At 41.0% G+C, this 23949-nt stretch overlaps 1 protein-coding gene across 1 annotated transcript in view; it reads right to left on the reverse strand.

Moving 5' to 3' along the window:
• TOX3 (TOX high mobility group box family member 3) overlaps positions 1–23738 on the reverse strand; it is a gene marked incomplete at both ends in the record, with an annotated part of 79141 nt that extends 55403 nt beyond the window's left edge. Inside the window, one exon of the mRNA XM_082489491.1 lies at positions 23637–23738. Within this exon, the coding sequence (XP_082345617.1) occupies positions 23637–23738 (102 nt within the window). The remainder of the gene's footprint in view (positions 1–23636) is intronic.
• Between the last annotated feature and the right edge of the window lie 211 nt (positions 23739–23949).

The following is a 23949-nucleotide window of genomic DNA, read 5'->3' on the forward strand; positions in this document are numbered from 1 at the left end:
GAACTGGGTGATGTTTAAAGGTCCCTTCCAACCTAAAAACCATTCTGATTCTATGAATAAATTCATAGCCTAATAGCTTATTGCAATACATTTTATTTGAGCCATTAAAAGAGGAAATCATTTTAAGAGATTATTATCCTTATAAAACACTTTAAACCCCCAAAAGATTTACAATTTTTCTATCACATATCAGATTTAATAAAAGTAAACACAAACCAACATAATGTGGCTCGTCTCTATCAACAAAAAAAACTATCTTTTTGAATAATAAATTTCCTGTGGTTAAACTATAAACTGTCTTATGTCTGTTTATAAGCAAAGTACTCCTTAATCTATAATGCACGAAAGGAAATCAGTATATTCCCAAGAAAACACAACAGGAATCAGTTGCAAAACATTGTGTTTTCTTTAATTCGCTTAGAAAATGAAAAGCATGACCTAGAAATATTTAACAGATGAGATGAAGATTTTCTGAGAACTGCAGCACATCAGATTCCAGTTTTATTCCACAATCATTTGATCCCATACAGCTTGAACACCAAAATATAGGATAATTGGACAGCTACCCACCATACGGTATTGCTATCTGCATAATGATGTATGCAGATGGCTATTCTAGTTATTTCACTTCGCATTTCCTCTTTTTAGCATAACTCTTCTGTTTGTATTAACCCCATATAAATTAAATTCCATGTGTATATTGCTACAGCATACCTACTTTAAAAAAAAAAAAGAAAGTTCTGGAACCCACAGAAATAGACATTCTAAGTCAAAACACCTGTGGATTTCAGAAAAAGAATTTGCTCCTACTTTTACATCTTTATTCTACTATAATCATAAATGGAAACAAAAATGTCAGTAGTGTCACAAGATGACTCATTAATATAAATTATAATTATACAGGACGGTAGTCAAACATGCTGATACACGTTATATATACATATATACTTAATATAGAACAACATATATTATGCACAGTCATAATATGCATGAATGTCTAGAAATGCCTGCAGCAGTGCCAAGGCAGGGCTCAGCCCTCCCAGATAGCAGTGAATTAAGCTTCAGAGCACTACCAGGAGGTGCCTATATATTATCATCTCTATTTTCATAGAAAAAGTCAGTGAGGGACAGGCACAATAAACAGCTTGCCCAAGGTCGTACAGGGATGTAATAACCGAAACAGGATTGGAACCAAATGCCCTGACTTTTATTTTAACAAATACACAGCATTTCTTCTCCTATAACAAAGGACAGAAACAGCACAAACGTTATTTTAAGAGAATACACTTGCTAGCTCAAAGTAATCAGGTTTCATTAGTTTATTTAGAAAAATCTTGAACTATGTTTGGAACCACAGGAGGAGGACGACTAACAGGACAAAAGACTAATAAAAGAACCGCCAGCAATTTGATAAGGAGTGAACTAGATTTCTATCACATCTACATCAATGTAAATCAGTGAAATTTTTGAAAAGGATGTAATTGTTTAAGCATAAAGATTTTTACCAAAACTAATATCTTTTACATTTCACAGCAAGAAACTAAGCAGCTTTCACTAGCTGTTCATAATAAAATGCAGAGGTATTCTGATGGTACTAGTTTTAAATAAAATAGAAGTTCGATCTAAATGCATTTTCGTTAAAAAGTCACTTTCTTAATACAATAACCCCCGAGAAATACATTTCCCGCTGAAATGACTCCATTCCTGTCATGCCACAGGGAGAAACACAAGTAGAATAGTCCGAATGGCGTCCTACTCCTTAAACCATCTCTAGCACAGCCCAGAGTCCAAAGGCCACATTAGTGCGGAATCCCGCTCCCGCACGTATATAACAGATAGTCCATTTGGATACTGCTAACTTTCCAACATCCCTAACCCATAGAAATCACGGTAACGGCTTAGTACAAATGACTACGGCACAAAAGTTACAGATTTTTAACTACAGCTTCAAAACCAAATCTATTTCAGATTGAAATAATCGGTAAAGACGACTGCTGGAAAACAAGGTAGAGAACTCCATAAGTAACTGAAGGAACCAGTGTGGAGTGGGCAGAGACCTCTTTTTTTGGCCTTCCAGAGAAAAATCTGTTTGGCAGATCCAAACCACGAAAGACCCAGAACCACCCAACCGTCTCTGCTACGTTCCCTGAGCGCACAGGACACCCTCCCCAGGATTCACAAACTTGAATGCATTCCTCCAAATCCTCCTGTCTTTACATGCAACCGTGGCTCTTTTTGCCAGGAGCAGTGAAGACAGGGACAGGATATATGTTGTTGCCCTCCCACCTACCCACGGATGGTTTGTTTGTCTTTTTTTCCATGTTTAGTGACAAAATTACCATTTTTGCATGTCTCAAGCTTTGAAATTCCAAATAATTGTCTCACAAAATACAGAAGCTTCACTCGAACCACAACTATGCCAGAAGTTACCGCTTTTACTGACCCACCTATCAATTTTCCAGTGCTTATGCTAGTGGAATTACCACATACAACAATTTAAAAGGTTAAAGCATCTAATCTTAAACAGACCATTGCTGAACTTTGGATGAATGACAAATGTCATATAATATATTTTTAACTTTAAAAAAATTATTTGCTTAATCTGCAACCATTGTTTTGGATTTCCTTTCCAAGGACACAATGATCCTGATTAAGAAAAGACATTTACAAAACTTTGTTTTCAATTACATTTAATAAATCTTTGGTAGAAATGTGAATAGCTGCTTATGCAGATGAAGAGCACTAAACAACTAATTTAATGGTACTGAGCAAATGTCATTAACATTTTTTGAAGACTGGATGAATATTAGCTTTGTTGGTAAATGACATTTCAAATATTTAGGGGTTTATAAGGCCGGTTCATTTCTTTATACAGCAACAAATCTTCAGACAGTACTTCTGTCTGGTTGTAGGAAACTACAATTGATATCTTTTCCATATATACTTAACCTCCTACAGATTTATTTGATTCTCAATAATTACTATTCTCTGGTAAGAGGCATATGTTATTACAGCACACTGCACTCCCACAAGCTGTCCACTCAGTGTATTTTAATAAATCTCTGCCAAAGCTGTATAAATTTGATCCTGTTTAAATTTAATAAGGATCAGAATATATCAAAGCACAGATTCCCATGGGAGAAATAGATATTTTGCATAGTTATTGAGTGCCCTATTCACAAATACAATGTGTAAGACCTAGACCATCAACCTTGAATTAAAAAGAAAGAGAGATTAATGTGTGCAAAGCCAGCTACTTCTTAAATAACTAGTGAAATTAGTCTTTAATAAAACATTTTTCCCTATACTACTGTTAAAGGCAGCAGTACTGCTGCAGTTTTAATATTAGCATTCTAATACGTAACTATTGAATCTCTGCAGTATAGAAATACCTTTTCAGGTACTTTTTGCAATTCTTTCTTTAAAGCTTTACCTACATAAAGACAGAGATTGCTAAACACGTCTCCAAGTGTTTGTCTTTGGGTTATGCCTTATCTTTTTCTATTCAGTGGGACCACTGCCTTAAGGAGGAAGCAGATCAGCAACCAAGAGCCGCAACTATAGCTGAACCTGAATGAGTTTAGGACAATGAACAGCATGAACTTTTATTCGACAACCATTTTCTTCCTTTTACTGGCAGGACGTCTGGAAGAGGGAGAAATTCTTCAATGCTCTGTTAATTCAAGGTAAATCTTGGTGATTTTATATATTACCTTACAAAATTTTATGTTCTATTAAGTACATGGCTTCAGTGCTTGCTGTGGCAAAATACCAGGAGACCAAACTACACAAACAGATCCGGACCTAGCACCTTAGGAAGAATTCTGAGGATCACTATCATAAACACAAATACCGCATGTCTTCCAAATACAAATACACTTCCATAATTGGTTCTTCAGGTACCAATGTTTTCTTTTTTGTTGTTGTTATAAAGGAAAACTGTTTGCATATACGGGGGAAAAGAACCCAAACATCTAAACCACATTTCCACCAACACATGTAGAGACCACACCTGACAGCAGCTAGTCACAGAAATGATATATCAGTCTTCCGTAGGAAAGCTGCATTCCTTATCAGTGATTTCTATTAGTAATTCCATATGTAACTGTGTATACAACCTAGCACTTTCAAACGAGCTCCACTTTCTTCCGTCATCTTTGATGTTTATATGATAATAGTTAAGGGAAAGAAATGAGACTATATTTATCCTGAATTAGAATTCATATTTGCAGAGTAAGAGCATGAAAGTCAAAAGACAAATCATTTTACATGGACTACAGATCTTTCCCAAGGGGAAAAAAAAAAGTACTAAATCAATTTGCCATTGTTTTACAAGTCAGCCACTGCGAATGAAATCACAGACAGCTGAAATTAACGGGAGTTTTGCCATTGACTTCCATGGGCCAAAGATGTCATCCTCAGTATTTAATACACAGAGAAGCCTGATGTCAGAATCAGTACAGCTTTAGGAAGTACAGTACAACATAATTCAATCCATCAAAGTGAAGCCAATCATATCATCACTCAATCATTGTTCCCACTCCCATCTATGGTAAGATTCATTCTTGTTTTCTTTTCCCTTTACCATCATGTAGGCGTTGGAGCTGGGAAAAACCTCAGCCATTTTTGTCAGCAGTATTCCTTTATCCACTGTCAATATTATGTTGTTATGGTGAAAGTGCAGATATAAAAATGAAATTGAAAATTCAAATGATATCAACAGAAGTGTGTGGAAGCACAACACAGGCAACACAGCTTTGCCAGAACATTGACATCGAAATCATAGCACTTAAAACACAATTACTTTGAATTAAGATCAAACAGTATCATGACACAGCCATTCATCCTGGGTAAACACATGCCTAGGTCTTTTATGTGCCACCTGTGGCACAAGGTTACAATCTGTCTCGGTTTCCAAGAATTTTAGAAAATACTGCACGTTGAATGCTGATAACATTGGATCCATTCGTTTAAGAGATTCAGTGCTTAAGCACAAAGAGGCTGAGTTAAGAGTAGGGACTTAATTTCCTTGCTTTTACGGGGTTGTGTCTTTCAACTTTAATGTTATTTCAACAAAGCGCTTTGTGTTTATTATGGAGATATTCTGCTGTATTTCCCTTTTCTCAGTTCATGAAATTTTCAATATAACAAGAAAAAAAACAGCTCAAATTTCTATTTTGAAAACCATATTGCCATTTTTATTCAGCCTGTATTTTAATATAGCATCAATATTTAACTACTTCATTAAATGAAGTGTGACTTTTATAGTGAAAATGTCACTCTTTGCAGTTCATTAAATTCATTTAAAGTATAGCTGCTTGATTTTTTTTCCTGAAGGAATAAAGGACTATTAACTGAAGGCATAAACTTAGCATTAGCGTGTACTTTTTCCTTCAAATTAACATTCAAGATTTGTAACAGTCTTTACAAATTTAAGGGATTGTTTGCATCCTCTTGCATTATCCTTATTTTTATAATAGATGTCACTTAAATAGCATATACAACTGTTTATCACAGTTGGATATGACCAGTAGGATGTCATCGAGGATATTAACATGTCACGTGCTATTATGAATCTGTAGAATTCTACAAGTAGTATTAAAAATACATTATTTTGAACTGTGGCATCTGGAAAAATAAACTGTATATGATGTAAAATGTAATAACTCTTGGAATCCAACAGAGTTTATGAGTACTGTTTTTCTGTTTCGTAGTTTCATAAAACATTCTTTGATGAGTATCCTTCTTCAAGGAGGGTTTCTATTAACTCATACAAAAGAACACAGGGAAAGCTCCATTTCCAGAAAGGTCGCACCATGTTTTTGCCAGATGTAGGAAATCCTGGTCCGTATTCTCTACGACTTCTGTGATTAATATCTCTAAACCTGGAAAAGCTAATTATTTCTGATTAATAAATTGATGCAATTATAAAATACTTTAGTAAGGATACGGCTGCTTTGAAATGTACTAAGATATTAAAAGTGGTGATACTTTCTTTTCAACCTACTACTCCTTTCAGTGTTCGCAGTAGACCTCAATGACAGTGAAATCTTCGGTTTTGAAAGACAATCACGAGTTCTTTTCAATTTCAGTGTTGGGGTCCCGTCCCCCCGTCATCCCCACCCCCCAACAAAGCAATTTGCTTAGGCTGCTCTCTTGTCGTGATGATGTGAATCACTACCGTGGTGATTCTCACACTTCCTATTCTCAGATCACACTAAACAGTCAATGCCTAATTTATTACAATACAGATGGTGATTAGGGGGAGGGGTTTGGACATGGACGTGTGACATTTTAAAGGGCTTCGTCTTCATAACCGTAATACCCATCCTCTGAAAATCAGACACTTTTCTAGCGTCTTAAATGCAGAATCCAAAATACCCTACTGCACGCAAACATTTTGGGTACCATTACATACCACGAGCATTTAGGCTGGAACTAGGACTTTAAAAAGTACCAAATTATTCCATCTATGATTTTAAAGTTCACCATATTCCCCATTCCTCTCATACATGGGCACTTTAGCCTCCACTCCAGCAGCAACTGGCATCAAACTAGAGAGGAAGAAGAAATGAAGAATGCAGTATTTAACGCCTACTTAAGTTAACAGCGTCCTTCAAGAAACATTCTTCCATGAATGTTGTGCGCAACAGAGTTTTATTTGCTCGGAAAACTACTTTACACTTCCAAATTTGTGCTAAACTAATGTGATTTGTTTTTCTATACGTCAAAAGTAACGGGGTTTAGAGGAAATTCTTTTTCTAAAAAGTAAAGAGAATAAAAATCGAAATATCACATGACTATAATTCTGAAGAAAGAATGAAAGAAGAAACTCTAAAACTGAATTATAGAACCAGCAGCCCAGTCACATATATAAAAAGCTAACAGGTACCCGCGACACATATTCCAGACTGGATTTTGAAAGGAACAGTCTTTGCACACTTATTTTCTACACTGTTACATCTGCCAAACCAAACTGATGGGCTCTAACTACCAACCCCTTACAGCAAGGGTATATGGTGCTAAACAAAATTCTTTTAGGATGTCATGAGCTAACACGCCACTACAAAGGCAGAGGTATCCAGCCAGCTGTATTAAATCCATATGCTCTAGACAGGTCACAACCATCAGCTCACTCACACCAGCACGCACAGGCACACCCTGCAGGACTGGGATTCCCATCCTAGTTCTTCAACTTGAAAGCAAACTCTTCACCAACAGCGCTAAGAGAGCTAGCCGAAATACGAAACAAGCGTTCGGTTCTCCCACTGCACAGACTTTCCAGGCAAAGGGTGAAACAATGCCACTCTTCCAGATCCATGTTTTTCTGAAAGAGTACAGGGAGGATCAAAGTAATCTTTGCTACCTATTCACCTTGTGCAATCACAGGATCGTCCAGGTTGGAAGGGGCATCAGGAGATCTCTAATCCAACCTCTGCTCACAGCACACTGAATTCAGGAACTGGTTGCACGAGGCTTTTCTTCAGTCAGGTCTTAAAAACCATCAAGGAATAGAGAGAACCCTTTGGGGCAACCTGTTCCAATACCCCATTACCCTCAAAGTGATTTTTTCCCCCCTTATATGCAGTTTGAACCTCTAATTTCAATTTTTGCCTGTTGCCTCTCATCCCGCCGCCACGTACCCCAGGCGAGGAGCCCGGCTCCATCTCCTCACAGGTAGTGGGGCTGCTCTCAGGTCCCCTGAAGTCTTCACTTCTCCAGGCTGGACAAGCTCCCGCTCTCTAAACTCACAAGGCAAGTTCACCAGGGACTGACCATCTTGCTGGCCCTCCCTGAACTCGCTCCTGGTTATTGATTTATGTTACTACCCACCAGGACCCGCTGCCCAGCCAGTCAGACCCCAGCCCATCTCTCTCAAACCAGTACACCTTAAAAAGTTTTTGATACATCAGGCCGAGGATAAATGCACCTGACGCTGAGCTCCAGGGTTCTGCGATGCGAAAAGAGCCTCACAGATCTCCCAGACCCTTTTTTAAAGTCCCCTTTACGAGAAAAAGAAAACATTTATTCTTCATTTTTTCATCCAGATAAAATACTTAATTGCCAATTTGTTGCATGAGCATAAACAAATAAAATCCTATTGTTAGTATTAAGCAGCTGAAGTAGGAAGAATCATTACTTTGGATAATTGAGGCTTTGAAGAAAATTTTTTACATCGGCTCCAGCCACCTGCTTCAAAGTTTAACTCCAAGGAGTGAACCCACACTGCAAAAACAGACAAAGCTAGAACCCCCTAAAACATTGTATACTGGTTTTTAATCACACTTCAGTTGCACAAAGTTATGTACCTGTTCCAAGACATGGTAAGAAATAGCAGCAATGAATCTTGACAATAAGATCTTTGCGCTCAAACCGCCTTATCCCCAAGCAGCAAATCTTCACAGTACATTTCAGAGTTCAGTAATTCGCAGGAAATCATGCCGCAAACGCAAAGAAGCAGACCTCTAAAGTGAGGCTACTGGTGTCCAGACAGAGCCATCCAACTCTTAAAAAATCAGAACTAGCAGATATTTGCTACTTTTAAAATTTTTATGGACTTCCAAAATTAATCTACAGACTTCTTTAGTCTGAGACTCAAAACCAGTCCAACCAAGTGATGGCTTCCAAAACCATCAGCCTACCATGTTCAGTGCTACAAATGAGAGGCTTTCAAAACAATCTGTGATTTACCAGGTCTTGGACTATTGTACGCATATTTGGGGCCATGTCTTTTGTAAACAGTAACTAAACTGATTCCACCCCAGTTGAAGAATTCTCAAGATACTGTTTGTTGACATACAACTTCTGCTCAGTTTTAGCCTTATTTAATGCAACTTTAAAAAAAAAAAATTAATTGGAGGAAGTTTCAACTTTATATGCTCCAACCAGAGGACCGCCTCAGGAAGTCACCAGATAATCTTTGTTTAAAATGAACACACATAGAATCATAGAATTGTCTAGGTTGGAAGAGACCCTTGGGATCATCAAGTCCAACCATCTACCCTACTCTACAAAGTTCTCCCCTACACCATATCCCCCAACACCACATCTAAACGTCTCTTAAACACATCCAGGGATGGTGACTCAACCACCTCCCTGGGCAGTCTATTCCAATGCCCGACCACTCTTCCTGTGAAAAACATGCCACCTACATTTTTGTATCATATAATACACTAGGAAAAGGAAATATACCAGAAAAAAAAAGTCATAAGAGCAATTAGAAAGAGATAATAATAATCACAGAGGACAGCAGAAATTTCCCTGTATGAGTGGCGAAGAAATTACGTTGTTATGTTTGTATACTGGACTAAAAACATATACAACTGAACATCACAGTATACAGCATAAAGCATATCCTGGGAATGCTGCATTCTCGAGAACTTCTAATCTGCTTACAGAAAATTGATACAAGAGCTCTTTTATAACTGAATTCCTTTTAAATTAATTTACGGAATTAGTAAAGTTAAGATAGAAGTATCTTTGCAACTCTAGCCATAGTATTTCATCACTATGTCTACAAGCCCAAATACTCTATAAAATGATATAAGGAGTTGTATAAAATTCATCAATTTGCCACCTAAATAGGATTATAAACTGGACTTTTCAAGGAAAGATTGAAAGAATGGAATTATGCTGTACCTATGTACCTTTGACATTAACTAGTAATCCATAATTTAATCCTTCATTTACTCCACTGTAATTCCACTTCTATTGTATATATAAAAACAATTGCTACTGTCACCAGCTTTGCTTAAATCTAAAAATGAAGAGGCTACGTTCTACGTGGCAGAAAATACCAACTGCATGAGGCAGTCAGAGTTTTCCTTTTGCCACACAAACAGGCTATGAGTAATTAAGTGTCCAAACTTGGGGTGGAGGAGTCTATCTGCAAAGAAGCACATGGGTGCAGTAGCTGCTCCTTCCTAGGCTGGGATATTTACAACGGTGCTGGCAGATGGAACTTTTTACACAAACAAGACTACATACTCTGCCTTCACAGATTAAAGGCAAAATAAAGATATGCACTACCATCATTTTCAACCTTTATGACCTCTAGAGAAGAGAAACAGACTTGCATGGCTCAAGAACACAAATGGATATTAAGATGGGCTGCAAATTTCTGCGAGCGTATCATATACCTCTCTGAAGCGCTGCTTAGTTCCACTGTCCAAAAGCTTTTTGAAAGTGAAGTGCTCGTTCAGATCCGCAAGAGCAGAATATTTTTAGAACCTTGGAAGTGAGGCAGTTCCCAGTTAGCAGAGCACGGAGGTAAGGAAGCACATGATTATCTGATATGCGCTCTCAAAACGCCCACACCAAGACAAACTGTCTAATCATTCGATACCATGCTTCTACAGACTGTCAGACTTCTAGATGTGGATTTTTCCATCACCTCTTTCAGACACTTAAAGGCCCGAACCCCCCCCACCAAGGAAACGCACGCCATTTCTGGAAGAAGAACTAAGTAGTCTCTCCGTGTTCACAGACACTAGGTAACTCCCCAGCATCTATAAATCTCATTTATAAGTTTTCCACTATAAAATTAGCCTTCAGACGTGAATTTTCTTTACTAGCTGTTATGCATAACTCCAAAATCGTTGTTGAGTCTGCCAGTAACTATCACATCTCCGGTTGCCTTGTCCAAATCAGAGACTCACGTGGGATCAGAGAGTGCATAACACAACTTCAGTATCACATGTTTAGGAATGTAAACATGAAGCCTAAAAGAACCACATTAAACAAGATTAAAATGACAATCAACCCCACTGTCCCTGTTTCAGCCAATATTTAGCATAAAGTCAGAGCCGTAAAAGTGACTACCGCTCCTTTGCTAGGGGAAGGCTGCCTCAGCACCTTACTCCTCTGGAAGACAAAGGTTTTCTTCTCATTCCCAGTCTAAGCTCATAGCCAGTGTTTATACAGCCACGCTCGGAACAACACTGTCTTCTCTCTCACCCTGCTGTTTCCAGTATTACCGTTAAAGCACAGATACTTCAGGTTTCTTATGTCTTCTTTTCTTATGAAAAAATAAATTCTCCAACTTCAAGGTACTTATTAAAAAAAAAAAAAAAAAACAAAACCAAAAAACACACAACTTGCTGCCAGACCTGCAATTTTATGTGTCAGTTCTTTCACACTTCAGAGATGAAGATTATCTAGACCTTCCCAACTTGAAGCAGCTGAATATAGCATTTTGCTTCACTTTCGTTTGGTATCTAAGCTGGAGAAAACATAATCATGATTCATTTATTTAGTAAGAGTGCAGACAAAACCAAGTGGAGACCATTTTTATGCTTTCCAGTGAGGCAGCCGTGTTGCTTCTGGTAAGGACGAGAGGCCAGATAGAACTGGTGCTTTTCAGCAGCCAGAGTAGCGCTTACCAACATTACAGCCTGTCCCCACGTAACATATTATCAGTACTGACTCCTTTGTTTTGTCAGCGGGTACAAAGAAGTGGCTTTATCCTTTTAGGAAATGAACGGTTCAGTGCCCAAGAAACTACTACTTCAAAATACATCCTCCGAGCTGAATTTTTTCCAGCAAGTTTATGAAGCTCAATTCAAAGAGAAACATCTCTCTTCTTCAAAGAGGGTATATTCCTATGCGCAAGAGCAGGATTGCACCCCTTTCTTTTGAATCCATAGAAGATTTTAGAAAGTAAGGATGAGAAAGAGAAAGTTGAGTATGTTTTTAATCAGCTCTTACACGAAATTCAGTTTGTTTCTCTCATTGATTGTTTGGGTGGTTTTTTTTAAGATAAACATAAATCACCTTCACAGGGAAAACTTCAGTAGTTGGGATCAATAAAGCAACTGGCCTTGCTCTAGCATACACACTGAGATTCATCATCTAAAATCTTGTTATTTCTTATTTCTCATTCAAAGATCCCTGGCAACTAGAGTTTCAGAAAAAAGCTGCAGACAGGAGCTCCTTTGCTCGGGTGCCATAAACCAACCGAACAGAGAAGACAAGACGAACCTGTCTCTTTCTTTTGATCAAACTAGAACCAAAGACCAGTTCTCCAATATGCATAGAAAAACTTTAAATGCGAATAACATGTATTTTCCCCCTCTTCTCCCTCTACACCCCCCCCCCCCCAAAAAAAAAAAACCCACCCACAACACAAACCAAACACCACCCAGAACTCGATCCCTAGCCACCATTCCCTCTTGCTCATTAAGGTGCTTCACAGCCATTTCTCTATCCTTTTTCTGTATCAGCAAATGGCCATTTCCTTTGGCCGCAGAGAATGCAGTGACTGGTTCCTACCACAGCAGTATGGAAGATGCAATAAAACAGTAAGACTCAACAAAATAAGAAGAAATGGAAAAAACTTAGTTAAAAAGAAGTAGGAGATCAAAGATGTCTCACTGTCAAAATTCTGTGCTAGATGTGCGGTGCGTTGCTTTTACTCACTGCAGCTGCAAAGTATCAATCTGAGTTCATGCTTCTGAAGGACCAGAATTGATTTTGCTCCATGGAAATTGTTCCTTCTTCTTTACTTTCCCATTTATTTTAAGAGAAAAAGGCTACATCTGGGGGGCAGAAAGCAAGCTGTATGCTTGGTATCAGTTCTCACCCATGCAGAGAACAAATGAAACTCAGGAGATCTACAAATACTTTATATAGTCTAAAATTATATGGATAGCTATTATGTTCTTATGATTTCTAGACTTTATCCTCTCACATGAATTTTAAATACTCACTCTATTGATGTCATGGTACTTTAATGGAGTTTATTATCATTTTTGAGTCACAGACACACTGAGAATGAGGCATAACATAATGTTCACCTGCAGTTAGTCACAATATGAATCAAGCTCGCTACCATCGCTCTCACTTATGCCTCAAAATGGAATAAGCTTAAAAACTTTTGTTTATAAATAATTCTGCATAAACACACAAATAATGTGGAATATGATGCAGAGAGCTATCGTGGAATTCAGTTAATTAGCAAACCAAAAGTTACAAGCAATGATCAGGAGCCCTGTGATCTCCAAAGAAGATGGATGTACCCTGATGTATGTATCCTGTACAGCAGCAAATAGCCTCCCCCCACATCTTCCAAGCAGTGGAAGATTGTTAGAACTGATACAGACGAATACACATTGTCTGTGCTTTAAAAATGTGTGACTGTACAGGAGTCACGTTTTCGATTCAACTTTTATTAGTTACATGTATTACAAGTAATAGCTGCCAATTTTCTTTGTAAAAACCGACGCAAAGCTCAAAAAAAACCCTTTAATACGTTATCAAGTGAAGAATCGGGATTCTTTTCTGGTATGTAAACTCTCCGCCAGACTATTAACAAAAGGGCAAATTCTGAGACCTTCCTTGAAAAACTGCTATTTACTAGAGACAAGGATACAGGCAGATAGGCAGCACGCTCGTATGATATGTTATCACCAGCAATATATTTGTGCTGATAGAAGTCAAAGCCAATCTTCGCCATCCTTACTCAAACACTTTCTAACAGAGCAGACAGAAAAAGGCTGCTATCCTATCACAAGTCAATTGCGGAATAAATTTAGAAAAACAGTTTTCTACTTAAACTGGGCAAGCTATTATTGCAGAGTGAGGCAAAATAAACATAGAAGCTCACAATACAGTCTTACAGCTGGTTTTTGAGAAGAGTTACAGGTAGAAGAACAAGATCCATCCCTAGGCTGTACACTGGACATTCCACAAATCTGTGTATGCAAAATACTGGAGTGCTGCTGGTTTGCCTACTTGAGTTGGCATCTAATGAATGGAACTACTAAGTTTTCCTTTCGTATGGTCTTTGATTCATCTCTCTGAGCTGTATTTAGCCCTAGATTACACCGCCTGCCTTTCACCTTGTTCAGTCAGGGCTGCACGTCAACTGAAATTCTGTCCCAGCTGTGGGTGGCTCCAAGAACTTCAGGTTTTTGCTGTGCGCTCTCAGCCAGCGAGCCCAAGCCAAGGCAGGCAGCAGAGCCAAGGGGACGTGAGAAAGCCACCCAAGGAATGTGCTGACGCAGAGCACGCTCCAAGGGTCCTCTCACAGAAAAGGCACCCAAAAAGCTGACTCCACAAAGGCAAAAATCTCAGAAGCAAGTCATCGTCCCAGTAAGGCACTAGGACTGGGAGAGCACGGGGTAAAGGAAACACTTCACTGAAGCCACTGATGCACACGTCTGATTCAAACTTTCCTTTAAAAAGGCCAAGATAAGACAACCATCAGAACTGAGAACGCGCGTATGTACGGCTTGTCAAAGCCTTGAAACAACAATCGCATATTTTCAACAAGCCATACAATACCCTATGCACCTTACAAGCAGCATCCAAGACCCCAGCGCAAATCTATCATGTTAAAAAAAGGCTTAGACAAAGGTACAAGAACAAAAAGGTGGCTTTCCTGACCAGCCCTTCTGCTTTGCCATAAACAACAGGTAGGTCGCTCCCATGGCAGCAACGAGGCAAGCGGCCGTTTCGGAGGCCAGGCTGCCTTGAAGGACACAACGTCTGATTTACCGCTCCACACGCACTCCTTGGGTCTCGGCTGCACCACCGTGGGAGCAGAAAGATAACTTTACGTAGGTTTTAAAAATGTCAGAAGGAAAGGGCAGCAGAAGCATCTGTTAAATCCCTTTAATAATATCTTGAACTTGTAAATTATTTGGCAGGACAAAATAAATTGATACAAATTACGTCATTTTATCATTTGAAATACAGTTACTGGAAAGTCTCAGAAAACCACAGAAAGTCACATAGGTACAAACATATTATTTACTTTAATGATTACTTTGTAGTGAAAATCTAAATTAAGCTCTCGTGTTTGCACCTCACAATGCATTTACATTTGCGGTATGCCCAGCGTAGTCTTGAGATCAGTCTCGTTTTTACGTAACAGTTCTGCTGTGTAAAAGAGCAGAAGATGCATTGAAAAATTCTGTTTATTTTGCCCCATGTATAGATTAGGCTTTTTTTTTTTTCATGTAAGGTTAATGTATTTCAACCCATATCAAGCAAAACAATAGGAGAAAAAGGAACCATGTTGGGTTGTGGTAGGAAACCACAAACTATCAAGTTTTCCACTAGAACAAATCAATACCACGATATCCCTATATTTACATGACCGCCTATTATTATCATAATTTCATCCACATGCTTACTAAGAACCCACAAAAGTAACAGCATTAACCTACTAAAGCAAACAGAATGACTATTTTCCTATGCCTGTTCAAATTCTTATTTATTTAAGCAAGCAAACAGCTTAAAAAAATAGAGGACTGCTAATCCTCTATTAGTAAAAGTTTACTGATAAAAGTACAGTCGAACAAAAGCACTTTTATTAATAACAAAGTAATACTGAAATACAGTATCCTAAACTATTCAAAATTCAACTATTTGTATGAGCCATATGACTATAAAGAGAGTAGCATGAAAAGAACAGCAGATAAATATGATCTGCTCTGAAAATAAGCTATTCCACTACGCAGCAATTGATTTTTGCATGGTTTTAACACAATTTTTCATATCAAAATTAGACAGTTAATCAATACTGAGGTGTTTAAATATGTCCTGAACCTACAAACCTTTATATAATTCAGTGACTTTAAACACTGGAGTTGTTCCATTGGGATAGAAAGGATGATTCATACACCTCAGGTTGTTTCCATGCATGGATTTCTTGCAAAACAAACAAAAAAACCCAACCAAACCAAACAAAGAAACATCCCAAACCAACAAAAAAATACTTTATTAATAATTTGCATATCTAAAACTATTTAGTTTTTAGATCCCTCTCTAATTTCTCTCATGTTAACTGTTTACAAAATTACAATGTAAACTATATCCACTTTGAGTGCTCAACACAGAAGAGTTTCTCTTGAAAAGTTTCTTAAGAAAACCAAATGGAGAGATGAAGACAACTCACTTCAAGTAACCAAAAACATCTACACGTAGACTTAATTTTCCACAAACCCTTCCAACCTTTTGTTAGGTTGCGCAGTTGATCAAAACTCTTCAGAATATTAAATATAGAGAAAATAAAATCTAAATGTAAATATGTCTGTTCAAGCAATATTCTGCTCTAACAGAATGATTTTACATAATCATCAAGTACATACTCCGTAAAGCAGATGAGGAAAGTGAGGAGACACCCATGCTATTGCCTCTGCAGCTCCCACCCCAGTCAGTAGGGGATAAGGTCAGGCCAATAATAACCCAAAAGTAAAACAATTTAAAAAAAGCAGAAGACAAACAGACCCCTTATACTTCAGAGGTTGCCAGTCCGAAACCCAGCATTTCATCCCAGCACACCCTTCACTTTTAACTTCACTATGTCACAGCCCACTCTTTTCCATAAGACCCAGTCTTAGCTCTCACAAGTCTTTGGCCAGGAATGGTAATATATGGTCGTAGTGACCCAGACAGTAAGAAGGGCTATGACTTTACAACAGCAAAAAAACCCAACATTGAATTGATAACAATTTCTGCCGTGCAATGCCAAGGGCAGGCCTGATCTAATGCCCATATAAGTAAGTGAAAGATGCCCACATTGAATCAGTTTCCAATGAGCATAAACAAAGCTGAGATAGGGGCGCCAGGGGAAAAGAAAATAAAAGTAGGTTTCTAACCGTGATTTTTCTTTTTTTTTAATCAAGCTTAAAGGGTTACTAAGGGATACTTTCAACTGGCAGTTTTTGAGAATGGACAGCTTTGCTTTTCCCTCTTGATACTCGATACGGGGCTTTTCAACAAGAAGCGGGCTGCTGGGCAAACTGGCCGTGCAGGAGTAAACGGAGAACACTGACGCCAATAGCTGGCACATGGACCATACAAACAGACTGAAAACTAAGTGAACTGGGTTTTTTTAAAACATTTTTCATTTTCAATAATAAACTAATATTATCTAGTTTTAGTAGCACGCCTTTTCCAACAGAATTGAGTCTGCAGCACTGGTCAGTCACATCTCCAGCACCCTGCTCATAAAACTCAGTCATTTTTAAGGTGACGAAAACAGTATTTTCAGCCTGCCCGCCCATTACCGTGAAGTGTCTGAAGAAGTTCATGAAAACGACTGTTCGGCTACCCGAGGCACCTGTGGCAGAGGCAGCTGTATAACAACAGTCGCCCCTTTTGGTTTTGCTAGTTCAGCAGCCCTGCAACGCCTGTATTTTCCCATATATTGTTTCAGGTGCAAACAGAGAGAATACATTCAAAACAGAATTTGGATTGGTTTGACAGGTGCTAACATGCAGTGGAAAAGATATGAAATAGAAATCTTGTTACAAAAATAAATAATGAATACCCCGGCAGCAAGCATGATCTCATCAAAGTCTTCATCTGAACAGAGCATAGTGGCGAAGACCAGAAGGCTCTTGTGTGACATTGTTATCTAAAGGCCTGATTAGATTTTCACCTCAGAGTTCTCAATTTTGGTAGCAATCATCGCAAAGATACTATGGTGACTGGCACTCTATAAATACATCACACAGACAGGCAACAGTATAGAAGACGGCTATCAGATAAGAGTTTGAAGCATTTGAAAATTCAACCCTGCTATTAGGGCTGTGCAACAGTACTCAATTTTACGGCAGTAGAAATGTGATTACAGATAAAAAGGTAGGATTAGCGCTGTACAAATTCTTCTCCTCTTAAATGAGATTATCATCATTCAATAGCATTAGTTAGGTTTTTAGGGAGTGTCAGAATTCAACAAATTATATATAGGCATGTATTAACTGTAAATTTAATAAAAGCCTGCAGCACGATGCAAAGGTCACAGTTGGATTGGCCCCGCTTTGCCAAACACTGCGCCAAACCGCAACAAATGGGGCACACAACTTACAGTCGACGCAAGCTATTCTCACCTCAACTATCTGCCAAAGAATACGAGCTGTTATTTCCCGTGCTTCTATTTTAGATTTTATTAGAAATTCATAATAATTCATTACAGGGTTAGGCCGGACTCGGTACCTCTGCATGAAGCGCAACGTTTGATGAGGGCGATGCTATGGGAATGAGGCTCTTCTCATCCCGGTGGATTTAGTCACCATTTCCTCACTCTAGAACCAGACGCGTGAGTGGGTGTCCCTGCCCGTGGCATGCACACAGCAGAGTTGTGATTGCAACAAATTATCATTATTTTAAAACGCACCCGCTAGTCATTTCCACACACACCATCAGTATTCCAGATTACATCTAAGCATTAAACTCAAATTCGTCATATATAACTGTACATTATTGCAAGTATCTTACTAGTGCAATTGCAACCCATTGTAACGAAAACATCTAAAAAAATATTGTTAAAAGTCAACTTCTACTAAGTATACTTTGTATACAACCAACTCCTTATGTCTTGATAAGGAACGGTACATTCAGTATAGGAGCTGCATTACGTGAGCAACAGAAAAATTGTATAGTGCACAGTCTAATTAGTATCACCGCTACAGATGCTCATTCTGGGCACGGCGGGTGTTGCACAGTGGCTGGCTCAGGCACGGAGGGGTTTCCTTTCACAGCGAGCTCTTCAGCTATGTCACCAAATCTGCGGCATGAGCACTCCTCAAAAACTGCATAACCCAACCCCTGGCGGTGATACAAATGTGTATTCTCGTGGACATACTCATCCGATCGTTGCACTTCCTCTTCCAAGCACTGGGAATCATATAGCCACGTTTTTAGTGCTGGATTGGACAGCCAAATATTTTGGGAGCTTTTTTGGTCCCCGGCAGTAGTTGCCTGCACAGCCCTGAGATTTTGAGATATCAGAGGCAGGGCAGGGCTGTTCTGGGAAAGCAGCAGTTCGGCACACTTGCCACATGTGCCAGAAGGTCAGTGGGAAATACCGAAGACAAAATGGCATTCACTGAGTTGATATTGCAACAGAAAGTCCCCAATCCCTTACTTACATTGTCTCCAGCAAGACCCGTTACTTGCGTCTCTGCTTATGCACCTCTACTCTCTACTTTGTGGGAGCTTCTTGGTGCCTTCTGGCACTCTCCCATCATCTGGGGCCACCTCTGTCATGGTCAGACTGTAGGTACGTGCATGACCACACCACACGTCCGCTCCCAGTCGCCAGAGACTTCCCCGCCTGCATCGGAGCAGAGCCCAGGTGTAAACCAGCCTAGATGCGGGGCAGACGATGAGTGAGCATACAGCTTTCTATCTCAACAGCATACATGCACCCATTGTCTCTCACCATCTGCTAGGTGAAAGAAAAACCTATGCATCTACAGCCATACTAAATTCGCAAGAAGAGTAATTTTCAATCATTTGCATAACTGTAATCCATTTTTTCCTAATGACACACACTAATAGGAATGACTTATAGCCCCAGTTTAGCGTGCTACTAAACTACTGCTGTCTTCGCTTTACCTCTGGAAGAACAAGATAACCTTCCTGAGCTTCCTTTGTAAAATGCAAAATATTTCAGCCAAAAACATCGAGCTCTGACATTCACATATGTATGCTAGTGCCTAAATTAAGGTATGTATGTTTGAAATTTGTACCCTTCAAGGACAATCTGTGTAGAAGAGATAAACATTATAAAATGTAGACAGCTAAATAATGAAGTAAGGAATCTGGAATTTAATGCAATGATAAGTCAAGCACTGAGCTGTACATGTTTAGGTTTTGGAGTTTTCCCTTTTCCAAATTGCATTATAAGAATTATGGTTCCTTTAGCAATAAAAAAAAAAAAAAAAAAAAGTATTTGCTATGATGAATAGTAGTTCCCTAAATATTTTTAGTACAAGACATGTAATTTCAATAAGTGAAAAAGTTTGTTTAGAAAAAACTACTCGACTATAGCAAATGTCCAAAAATCATTCTCCATCTGCAGAACCATAAAAGGGCTCAAAACAGAAGCAGAATGTTTTACAACAGCTGGTCTCTCTCAACTTTCTGTAATTTTTATAGCTATTTTGTGGCAAATTTTTTTTAGCACATCACAGCAGGACTCTTCCAGAAACAGGCAGAGCATGATTTGACTCATGCAGTTCCATGAAGCAGTGGTGGATCGCTGTTATCCCGAACCACTGCCAGGCCAGACACATGCAGGGTCAAGTTATGTACTCTCACACCAGCACTGAAAACTTATCAAATATGGCCCTGATCCAGCAAAGCACTTAAGCACATGCTTTACTTTAAACACGTAAGTAATCCTATTAGAGTAAATGAGATTCAGCATAAACCACTGGACTGAATCTCAGAATACCTTGGTTGTGGCCCTCATTATGTCGGTGACCGACTGCGTAACCTTGGGCAAATCACCGTTTTCTGTGTCTTTATTTCCTCTTTTGCCCTTTACACGGGTTTACCATGTTGCACACCATTCTCCACAGAAATAATCCCAATCTGGAAACTGCTGTACTACAAATAATGGCAGGGAAACTTTCGTACTTTAGTCCCTTTTGAAACACCGGTCATATACTCAAAACCAATGCTCACCCCCAAAAAACCCCAAGGTGACATCCTTTACCCTTAGGTCTACTTATCCAGTATTGACAACCAATTTCGAAAGCACGATATTGCTCTTGAAAAGCAGCTGCGGAGGAGGACAGCAGCTGACGGGTACCCGCAGGCCTGGGGCAGGACCGCTCCCAGGCACGGGGGGTTACAGGCCCCGGGCTCAGCCTGCGCTTCCCCTCCCACCGCTAGTCACAGGGCAACGAGCCGCCAAGCCCTGCCTGGGGATTCACGGGCCAGTCTGCCAGTGCTGTACCCACGGCAGGGAAATCACTGTACAGTCCTGGGAAAACCTGCTTAAAGCACGCAGGTGGGAGAGGGCGTCGTCTCGCAGGGTGCCATGCATCGGCACTGGAAGGCCTCACGTCCAATATGTTTAGACTTTGCGATACAAGATACAGTTTTCCACAGGGTAGGCCATATGCCATCACCCCTATGTCTTAATGACCCTGAGAATATTTTCACACAAATAATTCTGCATCTGCACATACATACAACCACGCAGCGTTGTTTACTCTTGCCATCGCACTTCCTGCTTCCTGGCAGTTGTCACAGGCAATGTCACCGTCACAAGGAGAATATGGATTCGGCTCCTAACAATGAAGCAGGCACGGGTGAGTGGGCAGGATACTCAAATGAGTTTCAGAAAGACTTGAGGTGAAATACTGTCCCCAGTGAAATCAATAACAGTTCTCCCATTTACTTCAGCAGAGTAAATATTTCAACTCTTTTTTTTTCTATGCCTTCTGGTCATCTCAGTGCCTAACAGAGTAATCATTTATTTTCCTTAGGAACACTGGGAAAAGGACAGAACAGATAGCAAGCGAGGGAGGGAGGAAAGATTTCAAAATAAATGTACTCTTTCCAGAATAATTAAAAAAAAAAAAAAAAAAAAAAACAACCAAAACCAAAAACATCAACACCAAAAAAACCTTGCAGTGATTCCTGCAGCTATAGACTATAAGAAATGCAGAAAATGAGATTAGATTAACACAGTTAAGATCCTCCTTTCTAGGAACTCATTCACAAATTCCTCCTGTGTCCTTGAAACACCTGTACACCGCGTTGCTGCTTTCCCGGCCGAGCCAAAGAAGAGCTCACGGCAACACAGCTTCGCCTGTGTCCGTCTGCGCCAGATCAGGCCTTTGCATACAAAGATATCTATTATAAGACGCATGCATCATGAGCTGTACTCTGCTAATTAAAATATTTTCTGCTGCAGATTGGAAGCCTGGCCTACAAGATCTTGCCAAAATTATGTTCAGGGGCACAGCAACTGAAATGTGATTTTGAATAGGTCAAAAGTTAGTTACTTTTGACTTTTTCTGAATGTGTGCTCTGTTCTCATTGCACGATGAAGGGAAAGACAGTCAAAAGGTTATATATAACTGTGCATTTGCAGCAACTTAACGGACACAATAAACTACTGGTTTTCAGAAGCCATTCAAGATTTTGGACGTAAAAAAAAAAAAAAATTAGAAAGAACACGTACAGTAACCTGTAACAGAGCCTGCAAAAAAATGCATACCATGCGTAACACAATAAAGTTACCGAATAAGTGCAATTTCCAGTAAGCATGCTGCCTGTCAGTACGCCTTGCAAGTTTCCAAAATTAGTTGGTATATCAGACAACGGTGAACGTTTCCTATGCATTTGAGAGCTCTTGAAGTCCTTAGCAGCATTCAAAGTTAGGGCTGACATTTCATCTTTAATTCATGCTCCTGTGTCTCTCTGTATTAACTACTAACAAAGCAGCACGCTAATAGCCCGGGCGCAGAGCGCATGCGCGAGGCAGGGGCCGTGCGCGCCCGGGGATCGCCGCTCTGCGTCTCCAGCGAAAGCCGATCGGTGCCGTTCCACACGGCGGGCGGCCACCAAACCAGCGCTGACAAACCCGGACGTCGCGGCAGCTCAGACGGAGACGATCGTACAGAGCGAGAGAAAAGCACGCTCCGGAGAGCTGTTTAGAAGCGGTCTCTCTAGGAGAAAGTTTTCGTCAGCTACCGAACCGCCTTACTTGAGCCCACCTTACTTCTCCCTTCGTAATTCAGCAAACTTTATCCACTCATTTGCAAAGGATTCTAAACAAAACCCAGGTTTTAACACGAGTTTAGACTTTGTGCAGCACCCTTCTTTTCCCCAGCATCTCATACAGCGCCTCACAAAAGGCCCCAGAGGTTGGACAAACACAGCACCAGGAAAAACACAGTGTGAAAGGGATCTTTATGTGCGCGCGTGAGGGCCCAGCGCTAATAGCTCCATGTGCTATTGACACATCACAGTGCAAACAGCAAAGCCTTTTTCAAAATAGCATGAGTCACAAGTGTCATTCTTAACTTTGCCTTTCCCAGATTTGGGTAATTTGTGAAACAAATCATCCCCGTGTTATTAAAACATATTTTTGTAAACGAAGGTAGCCACAGGGAGATGACTCTTGCTCCTGACTGGAGCGTTTACTCCATAAACTACACACGCCGCAGGGAAGGCGTGAATAGATAGAAGCGGGACTGCAACTTCTCTGACAGCCCTCGTCAAATCAAAGCGTTCGGTACCTTCCCCTGCTAGCAGCTGATGCACTTTTAGATAATCCTCCCCTTTGCTACAACCCTCGAGTTAGAGACCGGCCGCGATACAGCCGGGATCGGGATCCCCCCGCAGCGCAGCGCGCAGGGAGGCGTCCCGTCCCGTCCCGTCCCGTCCCGCCCCGTCCCTCGCAGGGATGCCCGAGCCCCATCGCGGCGCTGCCCGACCCCCGCAGCGGCTCCAGCCCGGGGAGAAGTTCGGCAAGTCCCGGCCGGAGCCCCCCGCGGCTGCGCGCTCGGCAGAGCCGCCTTTTGTTCCCCGGCCGCGGGGCAGCGGGACGCGCACCCCGACGGTACCGGCGGCTCCGTGCGGGCGTCGCACCGGACCGGAACGCCCGAGCGCCGGGCCGAGGCAGCGGCCACCGCGGCCTGGCGAGCGGCCGTCCCCGGGGCGAGCCCCACCGCCGGAGGAGGAGGAGGAGGGAGGCGGCCCGGCGGACACCCGCCGCCTCCAACTTTCCGTGGCCGGGCGTCCCACGGCCCCGCAGGGACCCGCGGGCGAACCGGGGGCTTTCGGGCATCCCCGCGCCTCCCCGCCCCGACGGAGCCCCAAGTCCGGCTCTCGGGGAACCGGCCCCGGCGGGAGGAATTGCCACACGCGGGAATAATCACCTTGTTGTAGTTGTAGTAACCCAAACACTGGGCAAAGTCCAGGTTGGAGGGGTCTCCGGGAAGCGAGCTGCCCGCCGCAGCCGGGTAAAATCTTACATCCATGCCGGTGCTTTGGTCCAAGAAGTGCACTTGGAGGAACCGCCGGGAGGTTTAATAGATCCACCTTCAGGTGCCTTCCCCGGGGCTGGGGCGCGGGCAAGCCGCCGAGGGACCGGAGCTGCGGGGCGCCGAGCCTTCCCCGGGAGCGGGGACGATGGAGGGGCGGCGGGGGGGGGGGGGGGAGCAGCGAGGCAAAGGGGCGGCGGAAAAGTGC

The sequence above is a fragment of the Vanellus vanellus genome (genome assembly GCF_965231255.1).
Source record: "Vanellus vanellus genome assembly, chromosome: 12".
In the NCBI taxonomy this organism is placed as follows: domain Eukaryota; kingdom Metazoa; phylum Chordata; class Aves; order Charadriiformes; family Charadriidae; genus Vanellus; species Vanellus vanellus.